General features: G+C 36.1%; 1 protein-coding gene across 10 annotated transcripts in view; it reads left to right on the top strand.

Annotated features, from left to right (window-relative positions):
- Positions 1 to 22879, top strand: part of LOC148653465 (pleckstrin homology domain-containing family G member 3) — a 109773-nt gene that overhangs the window by 44647 nt on the left and 42247 nt on the right. For 4 of the 10 annotated variants that reach the window (XM_088648499.1, XM_088648500.1, XM_088648501.1 and 1 more), the window contains one exon: positions 16599 to 17137. In XM_088648499.1, the coding sequence (XP_088504625.1) occupies positions 16599 to 17137 (539 nt within the window). Of the gene's footprint in view, positions 1 to 7381; positions 7656 to 9614; positions 9678 to 16598; positions 17138 to 22879 lie in introns of those variants that run through there. The other 6 variants (XM_088648497.1, XM_088648498.1, XM_088648504.1 and 3 more) reach the window with 3 other exon arrangements.

Genomic DNA, 22879 nt, shown 5'->3' with positions numbered 1-22879 from the left:
CATCAGTCATTTAGGACAACATTGGATCATTCAGAGATCCTCGCTGAACTTCTGGAGTGAGTTTGCTGCACTGAAAGTAAAGGGGCCGAATAATTTTGCACGCCCCACTTTTCATTTTTTTATTAGTTAAAAAAGTTTCAAAAATCCAATAGATTTCGTTCCACTTCACAATTGTGTCCCACTTGTTGGTGATTCTTCACATAAAATAAAAAATTTATATCTTTATGTTTGAAGCCTGAAATGTGGCAAAAGGTTGAAAAGTTCAAGGGGGCCGAATACTTTCGCAAGGCACTGTAAATAATGTGTCTAAGTAATGACAGGGATTAATTAATCTGTTAGGTTGATGAAATGAACTGTTCTTTCAGAATTCAGTTCCCTGTTGCAAGATCACATAAACAGTTTTAAAATCCTAAACTGTATGCGTCTCATTGTGGATTTTATCATTGTGGATTGTTAGAGGAAGTCCCACCTTAACTTGTAGTCTAAGGTTACCTGCTCCTGTTCTGTTGTCTTAAGATAACAATACAATTTTTACAATCTGGCCTTTTACTAACTGGAATTCTCTGCCAAGTAACATTTTCATCATAAGGCAATACAAGATCAATACTGGTTCTAACCAGCTTGCATCCTCTGTTTCTGCCATCTTTCACAAGTCCTGGATGGTGCTGAGAGAGCACACTCAGTTACTGTAAACATCTGCCATAGTACAGAAATATTTTATCATCTTTTCTAGCTCTTCCTTCTTCGATAAGCTTTAGTGTTATTGATGTGGTAAAATGCTTAAATCTTGACTCACCAGCATCACTATCTGGAGCATTTCATTTTTTATATAAGTAGTGTTAGCCAGTGGACCAAATCATCTTTTTATTGGTTGTGTAATTTATTTTTTAAATCCTAAAAAATTATTGTTTCGTAACAATAATGCTTGAGGCAAATTCTCAGAGAGCTGAGAACAAGGATATGAGGCCTAAACTGGTTAAAACTTTCCTAGTTGAATGATGATGGAAAAATCTAATTAGAATGTGTTACATCTGAAAGGCATCAATCAGTGCTCGAAGGAACCCAAACACCAAAGACGGGCTCGTCAACAAAGTGTATCAATTTGCACTGGGTTAAGGAGGATGGATTTCTTCAGCTTTCTAGGGGAATTCCGTGGAAAGTGGTCACATCCTGCTTATTTTGTCTATATGTAAACACATATTCCATAGCCTGGCTAAACACAATTTTTAGATCTTATGATTCGTCTTCAGTTTTTTTACTGTCACACCATGAAATTTGTGAAGACATTTTGAAGCAACCTGGTCATCTAGACAAAATCCATGCTCAGACCGCAAGCCGATCCAAGTTTGTTTTACTATTTCTGCACTTAAGTTTTACAGAAATGGCAACCTGCACTGGCAGTGTATTGTTTGCTCTTGGCTCTGACTGTCTCATCTCTAGTTTAACCACACCTTGCAGTCCCCCTCCAATCAGAGAGGTTCCCTACAGGAACCTGAGCTGTCAGTCGTCCTTTAATGACATGTTACTTAGCTATTTATCCAGAACTAGTATGTGCCAGGCCAGTTCCACACTGATCCCAGGGGTATTAGGATGTTGGATGTGAAAATCTGTATTTCACTCTAGACCTGGAAACGAATATCTGTAATTCACTTTACACCAGGATAAATTCCAAAGTGAGACATTCTGAGCCTACTCCTTGATTACTCCTGTGGCTTTCCACTGAATAAAAGAAGCCTAAAGGAAACAGAAAGCTGCTCTCAAGGGTTGGGTTTAAAGTCTGCAGTTACATCACATTTTGAGTGAGGTGAAGTTTTGATTGAGCCTGGACTGCAGACCGGTAAGAAACTTTCACTGAAGCTTAAAAAGTAATCAAGTAACTCAACTGTAGTGAACCTGGTAATACAGTATGTAAACTAAATAGTGAAATATGTCACCTGTATCTCGAGTTTAGCTGTACTGATTGGGGTATTTGTTATGAGCTCAGACCTTAGGTACTACCAATGGGCAGCATCTTTATCATTTTTATAATTCTGGCACTGCATTCCATGGAACAGAGCTAAAAGGCTTAGGTTTAAACTGTGATTTCATAGCTTCTCATTTAGTCTAAGTGCCAGCTGACTTCACATTCACCACCTTGAAATGAATACTTTTTTTTCCAAAGCACAAAATTGGAAAAAAAACAAACAATGTACTTCTGTTTCCAGGCCAACACAACAAACCTGCATAGGGCCATCTCTGGATGCATTCAAGCTTTATGAGGGTTTTGGGTCATCTAATTGTTCTTATAATGCACTGCTCTAAGCTGTTCTAGACCCATACAAAAAGCAACTGTGTAAATTGTTTTCTTGACCAGTGACATGGGCATTATATTCTGTAGGATCTGAGGAATAACTTTCCAGTTTTACAATTCCATATAACTATTTCAAGAAACCATGAAATGCATGTTTGCACAAGGGTGTCAACAACTTGAAACAAAACATTTCTTAAGTGTTTTAAAGTTAAAATATTTTTAGCAAACCAACACATTTAAAGGAATGTTGATACAGCTGACAGTAATAATCATCATGGGAGCTGAGAAGTGCATAAGATGTTGGAGAAAGCTCATTGCTTATTGTATATTATTATGGTTTTCAAGGTGACAAAGTAACCATGCCATATTAGGAGAATAACTGGAAAAACATTGTTTTGATTGACTGCCAGAATGAAAATATAATTTGAAATTAAACCCTGCCAGGATGTTGGCTAGTATATTGAAAAACATTTTATCTTTAAACGGTAATCAGTTCAAATTTTCATTCATTATAAAGTCAGATGTATCTAAAACAAAGCTGTTTCAATTGATGTCTGCAATGTCTCTGGTTCTTGTGGTGATGGTTTAATTCTGAGCATCAGTGCATGTATATTTACGTACTTCGTAAACAAAATCTATTCCAGCACTTTTTCACTCTTCCAAATCCTTCAACCATTGTTTTTCTGGAATACCCAGACATTCCATGATTTTTGGCACACATACTTGCTTCAGTTCCTAACCTTAAATGCCAGATTGGGTTTTAAGGAATGTGGTTGATTTCATTCTAATTGCCTGGTGTTTCTAATGCCTGTCTTACAGTGGTTGCATAGTCAATGAAGGCTTAGGAATGATCCAGTTGTATACTGATAAATTGCAGTTAAGCTAGCCAATACTATGCCACTGTGTTGTTCAGATATGCAAGAAAAATTACAGACAGCAGCTGATGGATCTGGATAGCTCTACTCCTGGCAGGTCAATGAAAGCTTTTGCACTCCTTGGAGACCTGTGATATGTTTCTAATCATTTGCAGATGCTTACATAAAGTTTTGCTCACATCTCCAAACCCAAAGTCCCAAAGTTAAATCAGACGCCTAACTGTAATATGGACTTGAAGGCACTTCTTTGTTTATTTTTGAAGAGTTTTTTAAAAACTGCCTTTCATTTAAGTCTAATCTGTACTTCCTATGTATCTGTATCTGTGGATTTTTCAAAATGTGGTACACGTATGTGCTTGTGTGTAATACACATAAAAAGCATCTTCAGATTTCAATTTCAATTCAGTGATAATGCTGTGCTTGTTTGCAAGAAAGGCTTGACTTGTGAGATTTCTACACCATGGCCGTCCAAATGCTGTGTCTAATCTAGTGCCAAATTTGTTTAGTAACTTGAGCCAGTGCAGCTTATTGAAAACGAGTCAGTTTATGAGACAGCAAGATTTGAGACAACATGAAATCTGTAGTTTGGGATTTTTGTAATGGCTAAACGAAAATTGAAGCCATTTACAAGCACTACTATAAAACAAAGAAAACAGATGAAAATATAAATCAAGTCAGGTTTGAATGCTTACCAAGAAAGTGTATCCTGTTTTAAGATTACGATTGTCTTTAAAGATGTAGTATTCACCTTTTTCAGTGTCTCATTTCATTTGACACTCAACAGAAATATGTTATTAACATTATCCGTGACATTCGGGCCAGAAGCTTTGCCATTATTAATGGCACCTTTTTTTTCTGCACCTGGGAGTGAATCAGATTGCATCAGTTGATGTACTGTTTAAAAAAAAAAAACAGGTTTTTTTTTTTAGAAAATCCAGCAGGATGATGTGAGCTTTGACAGTCTTTTTTAATCAGACCTTTTGGGAAAGGTTTTACATGATTGCTTTGCATGCTGTGGTATGATTGTTTTTGAGTTTGCCTGATGGCAGTCGTTGCTTTGCAATTCTTCCTGAACACCTCTGGAGAGGGAAGCCACATGATTAATGGGGCTCTGCTTGACTTGTTCATGCTCTATCTGAATACAGAATCACTAACCCATTTCCTGTCAACAGTAGTTGACTCTTTATTGCTATAACATGTTTTGACAAACTGGAGATAGAAGATTACAACACACAGACTTCCTGTTTTGCTCTGAACTTTCATCGTACTTCTCTTTATGAATAATCTATCAATTTAACACAATTTTTGTGATTTCTGCTTGATAACAAACTCCTTATACAGCAAAACAGTTCTTCTTAATTACGTTAAAGATTAGCAGGATTCGAGTATTTCAAAATTTATATCTCCACTTGGTGCTTCTACTGTGTAGATAAGCTTGTCTTTATTCTTCAAATTCTGAAGGACTTTAAACTATGCTCATCGAAACACGTATTTCTATTGTTGAGGAAATCTTACATATTAGTTGCAGTTTTTTTTAGGCTGTACTCATGTTGTATTCTGCCATTTTAGGTTATGTTGTCATAGCTCATGAGTTTTCAGTCTGTAGGTACAACAGGTGTGTTATGTTTGAGCTCACATAAAATTCTAGAGACAGTGGACCCTGGCAAATCAGCCCAACTTTATTAAAAGAAAGTACAGCCCCTTACAATTCTATGGTTGTACATATTGTATTTTACACAAATTTTACTTAATTATTTATTAAACAAAAAAATCAGTCCAGTCAGCATTTACTTGCCTCAAGTATAAAAGTATTCAGTTCAGTAATGCCTGGAACCCCATTTAGCAGCAATATCTTGAAGTAAACACTTCTGTCAGAATTTATCAGTATCTCACTGTCAAAATTTGCTTCCGTTATTTGTCCCATATGGTTAGATACATCTACTGTTAGGATTTGGCGAGGACAAGTTGAAGGTCTTAATATCTAAAACCATAGAATCTTAAGAGAGTATGTTTTGTAGCATTTGATTCCTTGACATTCAACATCTCCTTCACACTGTGGTTTACAGATGGTATCGTTCTTCAATGTGAGGCATTCAAATAAATGTTTGCAATGGAAATGAAGATTGCCACTCTTTTACTACACAGACATGATTAATCATTAATTTGGTTTTCTCACAGACACTTCTTAATATCTGAGAAATAAATTATATTAAGGCACTGTCAAAAACAAAAAAAGCAGATTTTATTTTTCATTTGGGTCTGTTTTTACAGAGAATTAAATATCTTGCTATGGACTGATTACACTCTTGTAGAGCTTTATGTAGTCTGCTTAGAATGATTAATTTTCAAGAGGAGACATTACTAAGGAACGACTTCTATCTGGAGTGGCAGAATCAATAGAGAAACAGCACAAGAAGGAACTGCTTTTAGAAATCTTTGGAGACAGATTGCAGTGAAATAAGTCAGGAATTCAAAAAGATCTGGTTAAAATATTCCTCACTGGCTCCACTCACGTTTGTCCCATACTCCATACACTCTTGCTCTGGAAGTCACCAACATTTATTTTACCTGTGTTGTTCTTGATTTATTCATGAGTCAGTTGCTTAGGGATCCAGAGTTTGCCCTTGAATTGTATGCAAATGTGGTAGTTTTCCTGAGGGGAGTGAAAATAGTTTTTTTTGCTGTTTTTTATCCGTAAACAACCTCTGTTATTTGGCAGAAAGTTACCTTACTATAGTAAGCCTTAACCAGCTGAAACAGACATTTATGTTTTACCGAAGTACCATAATGCCACAACAAACAGTGTGCTACAGTCAAATCCAATTGGCAAAAAGTTGAATAAGAAGAGCAAACCAAAATGTTAAAAGCTGTGTATTTCCAGTGCCTCAGTAAATCTACAATTGTAATAGGAGGTTTTATCCCATGTCTCAAATTCTTAATTCCTCAAATTACACTGCTGTATAAATGTTAAATAATGGGGATGTACAAACAGCAGACTTTCCACTTTATTAGTCTGTATGATTTGATTGTAAGTAATTCATTGACAACTCGATCAGTTTACATTAGTTTTCTTTGCAGATGCCCTAATACAAGGTAAAATACAGGGATTACCAAGTTATGTAGGTACATAAGGCAACAGCATGTGTTATAACCAGCAAGCACAATAAAATTTCAATAACCTTTAATTGTCACTTAAAGATTTACGTTTGCTTAAAGATCTGAATTGAAAGGCATTTAACATCAGCCCCAAAATATGCCATTATATTTGAAATACATTGCCTTTAGTTCTGGTCTGTTTTTCCAGCCATGCAATTTCCAGGTGTTTGTTCAGTGTGTTTGAGTATCAGTTTTGAATGTGGCACACCTGGAAGTAGGCTAGAAGACCTCAATCTCGAAACGTTTTTCCATTTTTTTAAAATGTATTATAGTTCATTATGGGATAAAATGTAAAATCATAATACTGAAAAGGGAGCATTTTTCCACATAAGCCCTTCTTCCTTGGACCTCACTTTCTATTACATACAGTATTTTACCCTGGAATTTCTGTACCATCTATTTCACTAACTGGCAACATGTTAAGTACCACTGAAATTGCATTGTCACACACTCATTTAACAGCAGGGGATAAGCCATGCCCTTGACATGTTATTTGCACAAGTTTTAAGTCTGTTTAACTCTAATGTCCTTGACCAATACTGTGATTGTAAGACATTTATGTATACTTTACATGTTTTGTTAGACTGTGATGTAGGTTAACTAGGCTGTATATGTTAACACTATAGATGTTTTTTTTCTTATTTGCAGGAAAACACCAAATGCTTACACAGTGCAAAATGTGCTGGAAAATGTAAATATTTAAGTTTACATTACCATTACAGTTACATGGGACCCTTACCACATTACATAAACAGACGCTAAAGTGGTAGAGTATCCGTCATTCCTCTGTGCCTGTAGTGGCTGTAAAATCCCCACAAACGTTGTTTGGAGATAGCATTTCCCCACAGCACATACCACTGCTGCTCCCTGGCCTCTCCTCATGTCTGGGTGGGGATTTTTTTTCTCTTTATTTTCCTGCTCTTAACGCAGGATGACGTTTTGTTTTTTTTTCCTTTCAGTGCTTCCTTACAGGGGCGTGTTTCTGTGTGCGGCTGTATAGTGAGGCCAGGTGATGAACCCCCCCTCCTCCCTCTTCACCTGTGACTGCACTGCAATGATTTCCCAACCTCACTCATGTAGTGTAACTGAAATGTAGCTAGTCAGTTCAAGGCGGGGAGCTCATGCGCAGATATAGTTTTAGTTTGCGTTAATCCTTTCTTCAACCCCCTTCCTCTCTCTGGAATATAAATCCTCAAGTCTAATGAACAAAAGCAAGGAGAAGGCTTGGGGGCTTGTTCTAAAGCCAGACATGGTTGAGATAGTTGGTGTCAGAAGTGTTTGGGAGGATAGGAACATCATGAATGGTATAAACAAACGGATTTCTAGGTGGTTTGGTGAGTACAAGTTCTCATTTCAGTTTTGATTAACAAAATATATATGGTAAAGTAAGCAATGAATTCTGACAGCCTTCTGTTTATTGCTTATTTGCTGTATGCAATTGTTAAGGGTAGCTGTGCCAGTTGTAATAGGATATTTGGCTTGCAGTCATTGGTGATTCATAGCAATTTTAGGCCAATCTCAAAAAACGCAGACTGATTCTGAGAACATAAAGACTCTCCTGTCTTTACTCAGCGTTCTGTCATGTAGAAACCTGAGTATGTTGAGTATTTTGCAAACTATAAGGTGACAAACTGTGACTCATGGTGTGAGCAGGGGATGATGTAATTAAACAGTATCAAAATTTCTATGTGCTTGCTGTTGTTGTTGAGTTTTTTTTATTTTTTTTTCTTTCTTTGTTACGCATTTAGGTAGAAATTATTTGTACACCAAATCTTGCATTTCGGACTGTCTCACCTTCTCCACTATGTATCATTTTTTAAAGAAAAAGACAGATTTGTAGATGTGTAAAATTACTGTAGAATAATGTAATTGTTTTAGTTTGTGAAAAGGTGCCATGGAAATCATGCTTATTTCTGAGGTTTGAATGAGTAAACAAATTTGGTTTAGTCTGTTGTACTGCATGTTCCAAAAACCTTGTGGATATGATGGGCATTTGTCAAACATAACTGCATTGAATCATTTTCTTTTGTGTGAATTGTTAATTTATGTACATCTGCTAGAGTAAATGTTTATATATTCGAGTAAATGGATTATGGCCTAGAAGACTGTATCATGTATCACTTAAATTATACTTGAGTGTTTCAGTAAGTAGGAAATGTGTTCCCTCTACAATGAGGCAGCATTAAAATCCTGCTTTCAGAAATCAACAGACTGATTTGTGTTTGATGTCAATGTACGATGTAGTCCAGTGCTAAACAGATTGTGATAAACTAGATTTGACTAAAGAGTTGAGTGGAATTTCATTGTCATCTGTATCCTTGGAAAAGGAGTGACTCTTTACATTCATGAAACATACAGTATGATACTCAGGGTCACCAGAAAGGATATCCTAAAACCAGAAGATCTGAAAAATAATCATTCATCAGGAAGGAAGGCACAAACAGTAAAAAAAAGTGAAAAGTCAGTTTCACTTTGCCAGATGCACAATCTCTCTTACACATTTTCATGTTGGGATTTTCTTTCTGGAAAAAAAAAGATCTGATGCCAGGTTTAATTTTGTATTAGATTATGCCCATCAGTAGCCTTCTTTCTGCATGTGTTCTGCAGTTGGCTCTAAGTCCACGAAAGGCTGTGAGTGTAGATCACACTCATGCTGGGGGTAAAAGTCCAGCAAAGCACTTCCGGGACTGGCTGGATTTGAGTGACCGTTGCAGTTTGAAATTGTTTTCTTTTAAAGGAAAGGCATGCCTCTCAGTGTTTGGCTAACTAGAATAGCTGCTTAGGAGTTAGGTATTGTTTTAAAACAAAAAACATTTCCTTTTGCATTATAGACTTAATCATGGCCAGAAGGGAAGGTTTCTCTAGGAACGTTCCTGCTAAAAGCAAAACAAAAACATTATTTTCCAACAGTTATTGGTTAGTTTATGAAGGTTGGTGTAGGATAAAAGCATAGTGCAATACTATTTTGCGGCATCTACTTTTTTTTATGATCCAGAATATTACCTTAAAACTTCTACAAGGATTTTCACATGGTATATCCAGGTCTTTTAAATTTTTTAAATTAATACAAAGCCATACTACAACTTTTGGACACCTAATCACGATATTTAATCCTAGAATTTCATCGCTTACGACCATTGTATAATTACACATTTGCGTCTCAAATAATTGCATAAGGTTTTCATCTACAGCCAAACAATAGTCTGTTTTTTCTAGCAATATTAGTACAGGCATGATAGTTGTCACCCATGTATAACTACCTGTGGATTTCCTTTTGTTTTGTTTTTTATCAGGTGGCTTAACAGGCTCTCTTCTATACAAATTTGTTGTCAAACCTACCCAGGTCTGGTTTGTAGGTATGTCTACTGTATATTGTTTTATTACCTTTCCTAATCAAAAATCACATTTGAAAGGTAAATTGTATCAAATCTCAGCATTTTGAAGTGATTTGTGGCAAGTGACAATCAAAATACCCATTCAATCCTAATTTAAGTATGGTGTGTGGCATACTGTACTTCCTGGTCTGATAATCAAAACTTAATCAATATGGATGATATGGATGATTCTGTTTTCTTTAAACAGAATAGCTCATATTACTCTTCCATCAGACTTAAAATTACAAAATGTTTTTACAGTTGATAGAAAACATATGCTTAGGACAGTGACACACAGCTGGAAAAATCCATTGAAACTGAAGACTCCCATTATAATTGCACACATGAAATGTTATCTTTATATATGAGACACCATGGAGATGTGGGATGAAATCTTTTTACTCTAGGACGATGGTCTGTAGACCATTCTTGGACAGCAGCTACAGTATACAGCAAGATTTATAGGTAGAAATTAACCAATCAGTGTTTAAAGGTCTGGAACTAATTATACCTGTGATGAATTTAACAGGTGATTTTTATTTTCAAAATTAAGCAATTTGGAGAACAAGTGGGATAGAAACCTAAAGGCCCCTTCAGGTCTCACAGTCTAGTGTTCCCTAAATTGAACGAATTACCTTCTTTCTTGATCAATCAAGTGCTACAAGTGTTCTTGAACTTGAGGAAACTGCAGATTCAGAATTACACTTTTAAGAATAATTCCATTGGAGCTCTTTAGGGAATGTTTTCCCCTTTTCCCTTGTATGGCATTGTACTTGCTTAAATCGTGTGTAAAGTGAATGTCTTTACCATGTTTTTTATAAAAATCTAGAAGACTTTGTAGCAAAGAAATTCAATAGTGTCCTTGTTTTTTCCTTTTCAGTATATTTAAAGCCAGATTATTCTCTAATAACTGAGGGCATCCCATTTAAACAGCCAACTTCCTTCCTTTGTCCTTTTCTTTCATCTCAGACAGCAGCTGTCAGCTTAATTTTTGTTCTTAATTTTGCACCTAGAACCTTTTTCTTTCAGATATAGTTCCTTTACAGTAAAACAAAAAATACTGTAAATAAACTTGGTATATTCTTGTTGCTTATTATCCATATAGATCTCTGACCCTAGTTAACTTGTAGTGGAACGTCTAATAGTGGCACTTTGCCATACACAGTAGTCTGTAGACTTTTGTTTTTATTTTGCTGTCCTTGAGGCTGTAATAAATATTCCAGTAGGTTTTTTTTGCTTAACCAGTCTTTAAAATGATTCACTTCTTAATGTGAAATTTGTCAGATGTTTTGCAGACTGAACATTTAAAACAGTTCTTTTGAATTATATTGTTGCAGACTGACACACCAGTCTCAAAACTGTAAATCCCTGCAGTTGCAACTTGTTAGTGGGTGAAAGGTGTGACGTGAACTGTCTCCACTGTATTTGTTATGGACCTGTTCAGGTTTGGTTTTGACCTTAAAGTTGTCTTGAAGTCACGTGACTGTAGTTACCTGTGAAAACCTCTTTGTACCACAGAGCCATGTGCAAACATTTTTTTTGAAAGTCATTTTTCTTCTTTTCAGAAATAATCTACGTTTGCTTTTCAAGCAGAATCTCTTGGTTTCATATCTGTACGCAATGTTTGTTACTGATAGAATGATTTGTAAGTGTGCTTCCATCCCTCATGTTCTCTGAAAAGGCCCTGTTGTGAATTGTATTACACATAAGGTGTGACTTGGCTTGTATTTACATCAATCACTGCAGATCAAAACATGTTAGTCTCATCTAAATAAATCATTTCTATTTCACTTATTGCTTCACAGTTTTAGAAGTAATTAAATTGACAAATAAACCATGTGATATTTGAGTTTAAAAAGAGATCTTTTGGATTTCTTTGGCTGCACTGCTGTATTTCAAAATGTCACCACACACTAAAATTAAATACTATATCTTAATATCAGTTACAATTTGTAAAAGTTTACCAACGTTATTTTATCTGTGACATTTTTTAAGCTGCCTAAATACTTTGATAACTTTCTGATTTTTATTTATCTTTAAAATGGGATAATATCAATCACCTAAAGTAGTTCTCTTGATATACTTTATTTAACTCTTACTACTCTAGTAACAGTTGGTATTTTTGTCTGTTCTGAATGCAGTTCAAGAATAGTACTTCTCCCAGTTTCCTAAAGCTGGCCATAGTGGTAACGCTAGCAGTAAGATGTTAAACATGCTACAGCCTGTATTTTTAAGCATGAGTCAAATGTGAAGAGTAAAGGTAGAACTCCATAAATATTACAAGAGCTAGATTAGTTTTTTATAGAATTACCAATCAGTTTTGGAAAGTACCTAACAGGGAGCATAAATTTGCAGCATATAATTGGTATAATTATGATTATGCTGATATTTTCTGTTGAATTAACTTACACTGCAGCAGGCTGTGTCTTTTTAAGGCATTTGAGCAGCAGTTTTGTTTTCAGCACTTTGTCAAGAATTTTATAATATTTATGCTTTTGAACACACTCAACAGATCAGGTGTTCTTATCAGACATTTACTGGTGTATTATCATGTACCTGTCCCATGAAAGATATCACAATAGTGTAAGTGATGGCAAAAAAAAGAACTGGACTTTGTAGGTTCTTATTCTTCTGGTTTTACATTAAAAGATTGAATTACAGTGCCACAAGCCACCTGGGAGACACCCCAAACATGTGGAAGAAGGTGCTCTGGTCAGATGAAACCAAAATCGAACTTTTTGGCCACAATGCAAAACGATATGTTTGGCGTAAAAGCAACACAGCTCATCACCCTCAACACACCATCCCCACTGTCAAACATGGTGGTGGCAGCATCATGGTTTGGGCCTGCTTTTCTTCAGCAGGGACAGGGAAGATGGTTAAAATTGAGGGGAAGATGGATGCAGCCAAATACAGGACCATTCTGGATGAAAACCTGTTGGAGTCTGCAAAAGACCTGAAACTGGGACGGAGATTTATCTTCCAACAAGACAATGATCCCAATATACAGCAAAATCTACAAAGGAATGGTTCACAAATAAACGTATCCAGGTGTTTGAATGGCCAAGTCAAAGTCCAGACCTGAATCCAATCGAGAATCTGTGGAAAGAGCTGAAAACTGCTGTTCACAAACGCTCTCCATCCAACCTCACTGAGCTCGAGCTGTTTTGCAAGGAAGAATGGGCAAGAATTTCAGTCTCTCGATGTGCAAAACTGATAGAGACATACCCCAAGCGACTTGCAGCTGTAATCGCAGCAAAAGGTGGCTCTACAAAGTATTAACGCAAGGGGGCCGAATCATTTTGCACGCCCCACTTTTCATTTTTTTATTAGTTAAAAAAGTTTCAAAAATCCAATAGATTTCGTTCCACTTCACAATTGTGTCCCACTTGTTGGTGATTCTTCACATAAAATAAAAAATTTATATCTTTATGTTTGAAGCCTGAAATGTGGCAAAAGGTTGAAAAGTTCAAGGGGGCCGAATACTTTCGCAAGGCACTGTATATCCATTGGTCAAGTTTTATACACTTCTTTTTCTGGGATACTATTTAAGATTGAGTCTACTGTATGCCACTTCTTGTTTCCCTCTCAAAATATTCACACTCATCATGTAATTTGATTAGGTGCCCAAATGTGCCATTCACTGCAGGCACAAAACAAACATAAACATTAAGCTTTGAGTCGTGAGTAAACAGTCTGACAGAAAAAAGGGTCTCAAGAAAAAGATGATGCTAAAAGTCATCATCTTTGCACTGACAGATTGGAGAATGGAGTTAGCTTGGAATGTCAGTAATGATTTAGTTTCCTGGAGTCTAAAGAACTGTTTAGCTTTGACACATTGGTATGGGTGAAAGTAAGTGGTGATTGAGTTAAGGGGAAAAAATCTCCCTTGCATAGTTTTCCAGCTTATTTCAAATGTTCACTTTAAGGAATGTCTTTCAGGACAAGTCCTGTCCAAAGAAAAGTTTGCATCACCCATGATAAAAATACATTGACAGAGTTAACTAGGTAGTCTTTACATTGTTTTTTTGAGTTTCTGCATTCATTATAATTGTAAAGCATAAATATAGTTCTACATCTTTATCTGCCAGCAAGTCTTTCCACTGTTTATTTTGCAGGTTTAGCCTACCACTGAAACTTGCAGGACCACACAAGAGAGAGCAGGGCTTTCCCATGGATGTTCTGTATTGTAATTAATATACACCAAGTTTCATTTAAGAAAATTGTGGTTCTACATAGGAAGGAAGATGGTTTTCATGTGTGAAATGAAATAGTTCTTCTATGCAGTCATATTTTCACAAAACAGTTTTTAGTTAGACATTATCAAAATGAGCACTTAATTTGTCTTTCAACCACTCATAACAAAGTTGTGCTTCAGGCCTTCCAGACACTTTCTGATATATGGTATTAATAACCAACTTGAACAAAACATATACAACCAAATTTACTTTTCTTTTAAATGTATTAAATACTGAGCCAATTCTGTGCCTTTTGATTACATTAACACATGAAAGACAGATTAAAGCCTTTTTTTGTGATGTCTCCTGGTTCCAGTTAAAAATTAACTTTGATCATAAGATGATGAAGCACCGTTATATTATTTGTATTGCATTGCTAGAGCAACCTTTAACATTACTGCTACTGCAACCTTTAACATTACATTACTTTGCATCTTCATTAAGCCAAGAATTTACTACTGGGAAAGCCTGAATTTATTTAATAAAAATCAGAAGAAGATATGATTTTATAAACCAAAATGCTAGTTTTGTAATGTTTCTTAGGATACTAGTCAGTTGTTTCAATTTTATAGAAAAATAAATCTATTAATTGTCCTTTTTATTTACAATTCCTTTTCAGGTTTGTTTTTATAGTATTCCCCCATTGTTCTTGTATCAATATATGAAACTCTTTTTTTGTACTAATCAAAATATTAGCTGAAAATAGCAATTAGGATTTTGTCCTACTTTGTAGTTCACATGAATAATTCTTCAATTAAAGATGAAAGCTCTAGCTGAATTCTTCAGCTGAGATTTGTAGTATTAAATAATCACAAAATTCTGTGAATTTCCTTTTTTATTAATGGCTTCATTTGTAAAACATCAGTATTTTACAATCTACTGTTGAACACGAACTCAAAAACATTGGCCTGTTCGCTTTCTGATGTTGCAGATGTCACAGCCGACCTCACAAACCCCCTGGGCTGCTTTGAATCTGACACACAGACTGAATCACAGTAGAGATGAGCAAAGGTTTTTAATTACCTCAAAAGCTGGAGTTCACTAGAGGTGTGTATTGGGGAACACTAAGCACTGTTTCTAAAGTGAGAAAAACAGGCAGTACTGAATGTCATAATCTGTGATGAATGACAATGAATGTTAAAAACAGGTTCTCCACAAAAAAGAAATAGTTGTCTTTTAGAGACCAGTAACCCCATTCTCCAGCCTCATCCTGTCAATTGTACATATCTTGTGAAATTAACTGTCCCACTGCCTGTACACAGACTACACAATCTCATATTCACATTTTCTTTTGAGCCTTTACTCAAAAATATCTACAGTACATTACCTCCTTCTCTGGAGGAGAATACCAGAATATTTTGGATTATTCAAATTGTGATTTAAACAGGACTCTGCCTACAATGAGCATAAACTCTCTCCTTGTATTTTAAACTCTTTGTCATGTAATGTGAAACCAATTTATTGACACTCTTTAAAGTAATGGTTATGGCATTAATACCTGGCTTAAAATGTTTTGGAACAAATATATTTCCAAGCATCTGTTTTTGCTGTTTATTATTGTGTTAGTTTGTTTAATTTAAAGATTGTTCTGTAGTAAACTTTTAGGTAAACTTGTACAGTAGGTAGGTAGAGTATCACACAGTCCCCCCCTAAAACAGTTTTCATGTAGAATCTAAACTCTGTTTTTGTAGTCCGTTTCCTTTTAATAAATGTAAGGTATTATATAATATTTAGCCAGCTGTTCATCTGCATTCATGTTCCTTGCAGATATCAGCATTCCTGGCATTAGAGAGGACAGTTGTACACAGTATCATCTTTCAGCCTTCATTGATATACAGTATTAAAGGGAGTCTTTTAGAAAAGACATTGTGGAACCACATACGATATTATAATCCAGGTAGTCTTTATGTATTGAAAAATAGCAGGTGAAATACAAGAAGTAAACATTTTAAATAATTTTAAAAAACTGTTCTTTACATTAGGATCACAATGTACAGTAGATTAGACAAAGGTAGATTTGAGTCAGCTTTGTTTAGTTTAAATAATACCTTATACTAAATGACACACTATGGAAAACGTAATTTACAAGACACAACATCACGCAATCAAACATAAAAAGTTAAGTGGTTTAAGTTGATAATGAAGAGTCAGGCTTCTAGGTATCTTTTTTTTTGTATAATTTGTAAATCAGGGAGGGTACAGTTCTAGGACCTAATATCGTGGCTCAGCTGAATCACAGTTTAGGCTCAAGGCTGTGGTTGTTGACCTCCAGGATGTTTCCAAAGCCCCTGGGAGTTTGCTATTCTACCACACTTTACATCCAGGCATCCAGAATGGATCACGACCACATAAAAACTAGGATGTTTAATCCAATGTCAAAAGATCAAACGTCAACTTTATCATAATTCACAGCAATATTAAAATTATTTTAAAAGTATCTGATCCAGAAAAAGAAAGAACATGTTTACCTGATGTGACTTTTGAAATTTTGCCTGTATTTTAATCCCACTAAGGAGATATTTTATCTGCCAAATTGTGAGGAAAAGTAAAAGAATTCAAATCACACTGGGGTAGCACGACTGACTGACGACTGACGAGGACTAACCTCTCCAGATTATTCACTGAGTTTTGTTTTTTCAGTGCCATGTATTCTCTGTTCTTTCAGAATCTCCTCGGTTGTCCACGGCCTCCTCCATCAGCAGCAATGAGAGAATGTCTACAGCGACGATATCGGAGTGCTCTGCCTCGGTCAGCACCGATTTCTCGGACACAGACCGCCCAGTGAGTCTGGTGTCCACGCTGTCCTCAGGGTCCTCCAGAGACGGGCAGAGTCTATACGGGAGTACAGCTGCACTGACCGCTGCAGCTTCTGCCTCTGGTTCTACAGAACCCACACCTGCAGCTGATGATGACATTGACTTGGAATTGAGCCCCACGGGGATCACAAAGGAACAGCAGGCCGAAGGCATGTTTATAGAGAACACGGAAAAGGCGGACGTGGATTTATGGTCAAGTCGCTCTCACAACCACAACAACAACGCTGCCAACAAGGCCGGTGCTGAAAGTCCCCGCCAGGCTCCTCTCTCGCCCTTTGCAGCCAAAGCCATGGCACCCAATCCTAAGCTTACCTACGTGGACCGTGTTGTCATGGAGATCATTGAAACGGAGCGTATGTACGTTCGGGACCTGCGGAGCATTGTGGAGGTGAGAGCCTGGAAGGGTTTGATTGTGTAGAAGTCAGGGTCAACGCTGGGTTCTAGCATCATGATCCTCTTGCAGGAAGTTTGAACAGTCCTGTGAGTACTGAAGAGTGACTGTTCCACAACAGTCTGATCTATTCCTGTGAGATCTGTTACCATAAATTAACATGGGATTCTTATTTTAAATGCCATATAGTATATAGTAGTCAAATCCTGAAATATAAAGAGACTATTTGCTGTTTTTAGAGGTTGTTGGACAAGTAGTGCGATTTCAGTTCTGAATATTTCAGTTGTCAATATATAAAAGTGTGAATTTGAGATGAGCATGTTTTGTATACAGCAGTGTAGAATTTCAAAACGTGATCAGTTGTTGGCAGTGGGTAGAGGCTTGGTTAGGTAACTTGGAACAAAAATGGGAAATGCTGATATGGAAGACTTGAGACAAAAAGAACATGGTGATGTGATATTTTTTGGTGGAAACTCCGACCTTGGTTCTTTATGAAAGTCATGTAGACATGTCCCCATAATTCCAAACTGCCAGCAGTTACTGTATTTTCTCATGATATGTTGTTCTTTTAAAAGACTATAAACAGTTTCAACAAAACATAAAAATGAGATGACATTTTTTAGTTGTGCAACTTCGTAAACAACAAAAGTTGGATTAACTTTTCAAGTAAGATATTGCTAACATCAAGCTAAACATAATTGCCCAAAACCCAATGACAGGAGTGTGTAGTACCCCCTTTGTGTTGTATGACAAAAATCCTAGACAGCTTTTAGATGCTCACATGCATCTCTCACTTTCAGGGAGAGATTTTTCCATTTCTGGGATATATAATTGCAAGAATGATTCATGAATCTTATCATTCTTTTATACTTCACAGAACATGTAATTCAAAGCCCATTGTGGGAAAGGTAATGAGTGTCACTTGATGTATGTGAAGCACTAATGAACTGAAAATATTTAGTGACATACTCTGCAAGTAACAGCTTTTATCCCGCACATACTTTGTTTAATTAAGCATTTAATACTTTAAGCTTTATTTTTAATTAAAGCAATGTCTATCAAAGACTTTCAGGAATTCCTGCTTGCAGTGAAAAATAATTTCTTTCTCATTTGAGTTTACATGATGGCAGTCACTTTTGACAAATATTGAGCTGTTTTAGACCAAAAATGGTCTTTTGAGGATAAACAGTACAGTTAAAAGTACTGTGAATTGTTCAGTGTTGTGTCTTCATGCAGGAAGCATATTTCCAGATCTTAGAGCAAAACATAAAGTCTTTGAAAATTAAACTTTAAGCTTTGATAGATTCAGCTGACATATTGGAAACTGGTAAGCTATGTAGGTATGAATTACCTGTTCTCAAGATGTAAATGAGTGTAACGAAGTCTTTGTCATCCTTTTCTTCTAAAACCAGGTGTTTTATCTCATAAGTGCTTTTTGGCAGATGTGTCTGTATATGATCAATCCAAGATTTATGGCTAATACAATAATGATAACAAGGCAGCTCAGTGGAACACAGCTGTCCAACAAAGCTGGTGTGGTTCTGCTTTTCAGAGCTGATACTAACTAGTTTCTAGAAAGACATCCATCCATGGCACTGTGGATTCTAATCCATTTAAATGTGAGATCAGATCAGAATAGGAGGGATAGAAGGTTTTTTGTGTGCATCTGTATTTAGGTTAGCACAACAGGTTACTTCTTTGAGTAAGTACGCATAGGATGCAACATGGGAAAGTATACTAAATACATGACTTATAACCTTCATGACATAAACAAAAAGTTTTTATTTTAAAACAAGAATACATTTGGAAATTGGAGCAAGGTCTATTAAACTCTTTAAGCATTGTTTTCCTGTTCCTAAAATAACTCCATTAAGAAGCTCTGTGCAGTGAGCTTTGGATCAGTTCACAAATTGACTACTGTATATTGCTTGCCTAATATGCCTGTATTTTTTTAAACTTACACAACCTGCATCACCTTTTTGGTGCCTGTGTGCTGCCACCTTTAGTAGTGCTGATCAGCAATGATTGAGTGGTGTGTGTCTTGTATGGCCTGAAGTATTGTACATACTTTTTATCAGATTCCTACAACCACCAGCAACCAAAAGACACAAATTGAAGATCTCTGTTCAGGGCAGAGGTAGTTTTGGTCTTTTTGTGGTGTCCTTAACTGTGCTTAGCGTAGATTGGATATCTATTTCCTATAGCTTAAAATAATTTTAAAATCAAAAACGCATTCTTTTGAAAGTGATCCATCAGTTTAGCACTCTATCGTGAAATCTCCAGTTTTCCATAACTGACTTATGATTTATTGCCCATTTTCCAAACCAAAGTCTCAAAATTTTGATTACATTCTATAAAGTGAGTTGAAGGTTTGGCTCTGTGAGTTTTGTGGTTGAATTCAAATTACCACTCACCTGGTAATTTATTCCTCAGGTGTCAGTCAAGGTACTCTAGTGTAACTGTGTACACAAAGTTGTTGGCTTGCCTTTAACATTGTGGAAAATTCATCTTTGGAAAACAAAGCTGGTATTTCATTCACATTTCAAGGTGACAGAATATACTGATACACACAGTATATAATCATTCCGGAACTCAGAGGCCCTGTCTTGGCAATAAGTATCAAGATGAATAATTGTGCACAATAGACCTTCCATACAGAGTTTAGCATCATTTTTCAAGTCAAGGAGTAACATTTAAAGCAGGGGTTCCCAGCTTTAATCTTCAAAGTCTGGAATCCAACAGGTTTTTCTATGCATTTTTCAGTAGTCATCACTTGCAAAGTGGTGAATTGATTAATCTTGATTAATCTTTGACTTAATTAGACCAGTTTACTCCTTCATCGCAGCTTTAAGGTCTTAGTAAAAAAACAACACTGTTTTCTGAACCTTGACAACTAGGGTTGGGGACCCCCAATTTCAAACAAATTTAAAGTGTGTATGGGAGTATAAAAAAATCTTACCAGACCTTTTTTAGTTTTTTCTATTTTCACAGTTTAAGGAGGTTTTTGTTTCAACGCATGTACAGTACAGTATGGCTGGGAAATTTACATTTCATTCCTGGCAAAACAGGAATACCTCTCTTGAGAATTGTAGCCTGCCAACGTCTCTGAAATTACACAGTCTCTCTTGGCAACACCTTGGTACTCTGCAAATACATCAGAGGCGTATGGCACACCTGTAATAACAGAGCAGCGTGCTCAGGAGCTTCAGACTTGGTAGTGAAGTGTGTGGTTGAGCTTTCATTTTCAAGGTCTACTGGCAAGAGGAAGAAGGTTTCTTCTTACAGGCCACAGTAGCTCCAGAGCTGGATAGGAGGGTTAGTAGAAATAGGTCCTCCAGCACTCAGTGCACCGTTATTAAATTTTAAAATTGCCCCTGTAGCCCATCATTCAAAACATAAAATGGACTTGTTACAAAAGCAGATGGAAAGTATGAGGAGGTCTGGAAAGTAGCTTCAGGGAATGTGAGGAAATTGAATGCATTATGAATTGAATTTTTTAATGTTGCTTGTACAGATCTGTCAATTTTCCTATGTATTCTCTGGTGACAAAGAGCACTAAACATTAAATAGTTATGGTTTACAGTAAATAAGGCAGAGCTGACAGACGTTGAAACACAGTTCTTAGGATTACTGATGCATCAACATGATGCCAATAGGGAATTATGAAAAGTTCCTAATACCTGCCCTCCAAAATAAAATAATAAAGTACTACTACAGTAGATCTTCATGTTTTTAACATTTTTAACATTGAGCATATTCATTGCCTTAAAAAGATGTTTAAAATAATTTGACGACTAATTATTTTTGAAGACTGAACAATTTAAGTAGCAATATATGGACATTGCACAGTATACAATACTAAAAGGCACATTTTGGAAAGGCCTGTTGGTAGCAGCCATTGTCACCTTGTAGTCTGATCTCATCACATCTCGGAAGCTCAACCAAGCTGAGCTGATCTGTACTGGGATGGGAGACCTCACCAACTCCCAGTATGGTAGCAATGTGAATTATGCTGTAGGAAGATGAGGCTACTCGATCATTTAAGATACCATGGTAATGCTGCTATTCCTGGTGTCCATGTGAAATTCCTTTCAGGGTTTATACAAACTGGTCTCCTTCAAATTCCTGTTGAATTCAATGAGAAGTGAGAATTCAATGAATGTCTCGCTTCTCCCCTGATGTGCTGTGGAGTGGGACTTTTGGCACCTAATGGTGGCCAGTGGTGAATGAAGTGGGTCCTCATTTGGGATGACAGCAGAATTTAGCCAGGACACCCAGGGATGATATACCTACTTTTTTTAAGTGCAATAAGAGCTGTAAATGATCGAGGAGTAATGAACTTTGAACATCTCATCTTAAGGACAGAACATCCTATAGCACATTGTCCCCAGTCACCATACTAAGACATAAGTCCAGATGGAAAAATGCCACCATCTTGGCTGTATCAATAAATGCTTGAGAAGAATCACTCTTCAGATACATTACAAGGAAAAAAAAGTATTATGATTTATTGACTGATGCAAAAATGGCACTGCAGCTTGTTTCCATTTTGGAAATATCAGGTTAATTATCACACTGCTGCATTTAGGCCAATCATTAAGTTTAGTCTGTTTTAAATGTTATTATTCTTCTGTCATGCTCTCAGATTTGGAGTTATATTTGTTCCTCCTTCAATTTTACATACTTTAGATATAGTAGTGTGTAGTTTATGTACTTTTAAACTAGGGAGGTTTTCTATAGCATTTAACATCTAAAGAGCTCATTCTTGTGGAAAATGTAATGTATGAGTTTGAATTGGGTAAGGAATGCTTTGGGGAATGTCATGACTGTATTGAGCTCCATTGAAAATGAAGTTAGCCTTTCAAAATTTGTCAAGCACGAATACATGTAATAATCATATCAAGGTATGGAAAATAATTTTCATCTAATTGGAAATCAGCTAAACACAAATTGACACTCAAATGGCTTAAATGTAAAATGTCCTTAAAGTAAAATACCACAAAATATGAAAATAAGTAATAGCATGACACCTGCATAATAGTGTTTGGAGTATTTGCCTCATACTGTGCATAAGGGTTCATTTGACCCTAATTTGTTAATTCTGCCTCTGGAAAAAAAATACAGCCATAGCTTTAAATTCTACTTCTTTCAAATACATGCAGTATAATAACATTTCCTTTCAGATACAGCTAAACAAGGTACAGTATTTGTTTTGTTGTTGTTCTTTTCCCACACAGACTGTGTTCTTTTGTTTGTGTCCTGTTTATTATTTCAGTGCAGGTTTTGTTTATCTTTTTCAGCAGGGTAGCAAAGACCTGATAGTCATGAAACATTACTGCAGTGGTGATTGGCCAATTAGGTGTCTGCTTTTACATGTGGTTTGTTGTTTGGTCTGATATTCTCGTAGGTGCCTCTGGCATGACTCTTAAAATGAAAATCATAAAGGCCTCCAGTCCTCAGGCTTGAAATTAGTGTTACAGTAAAAAAAAGGCTTATAAAAACCGTGCCCATACAGAACCAAGATATCACAAGAACAGACATTCCAGATGGTTTTCAAAACGTATAGTACAGCTGAACACTTTGAGTATGAAAATCATCCTATACAACCTCGTCATTGGAGGAGAAAATTAAAAATAGACTTAGAACAATCCAGTCTTTTTTTGTTACTGTTTTCACAGTTACTTTTCCTTTTTATGAATGATCATCTTTCCTTTCTGGAGAATATTTAAGATTTTGTTA

This window comes from Lepisosteus platostomus, chromosome 10 (assembly GCF_059453375.1).
Source record: "Lepisosteus platostomus isolate fLepPlt1 chromosome 10, fLepPlt1.hap1, whole genome shotgun sequence".
Taxonomy (NCBI): domain Eukaryota; kingdom Metazoa; phylum Chordata; class Actinopteri; order Semionotiformes; family Lepisosteidae; genus Lepisosteus; species Lepisosteus platostomus.
This window is presented reverse-complemented; position numbering and strand designations above follow the sequence as displayed.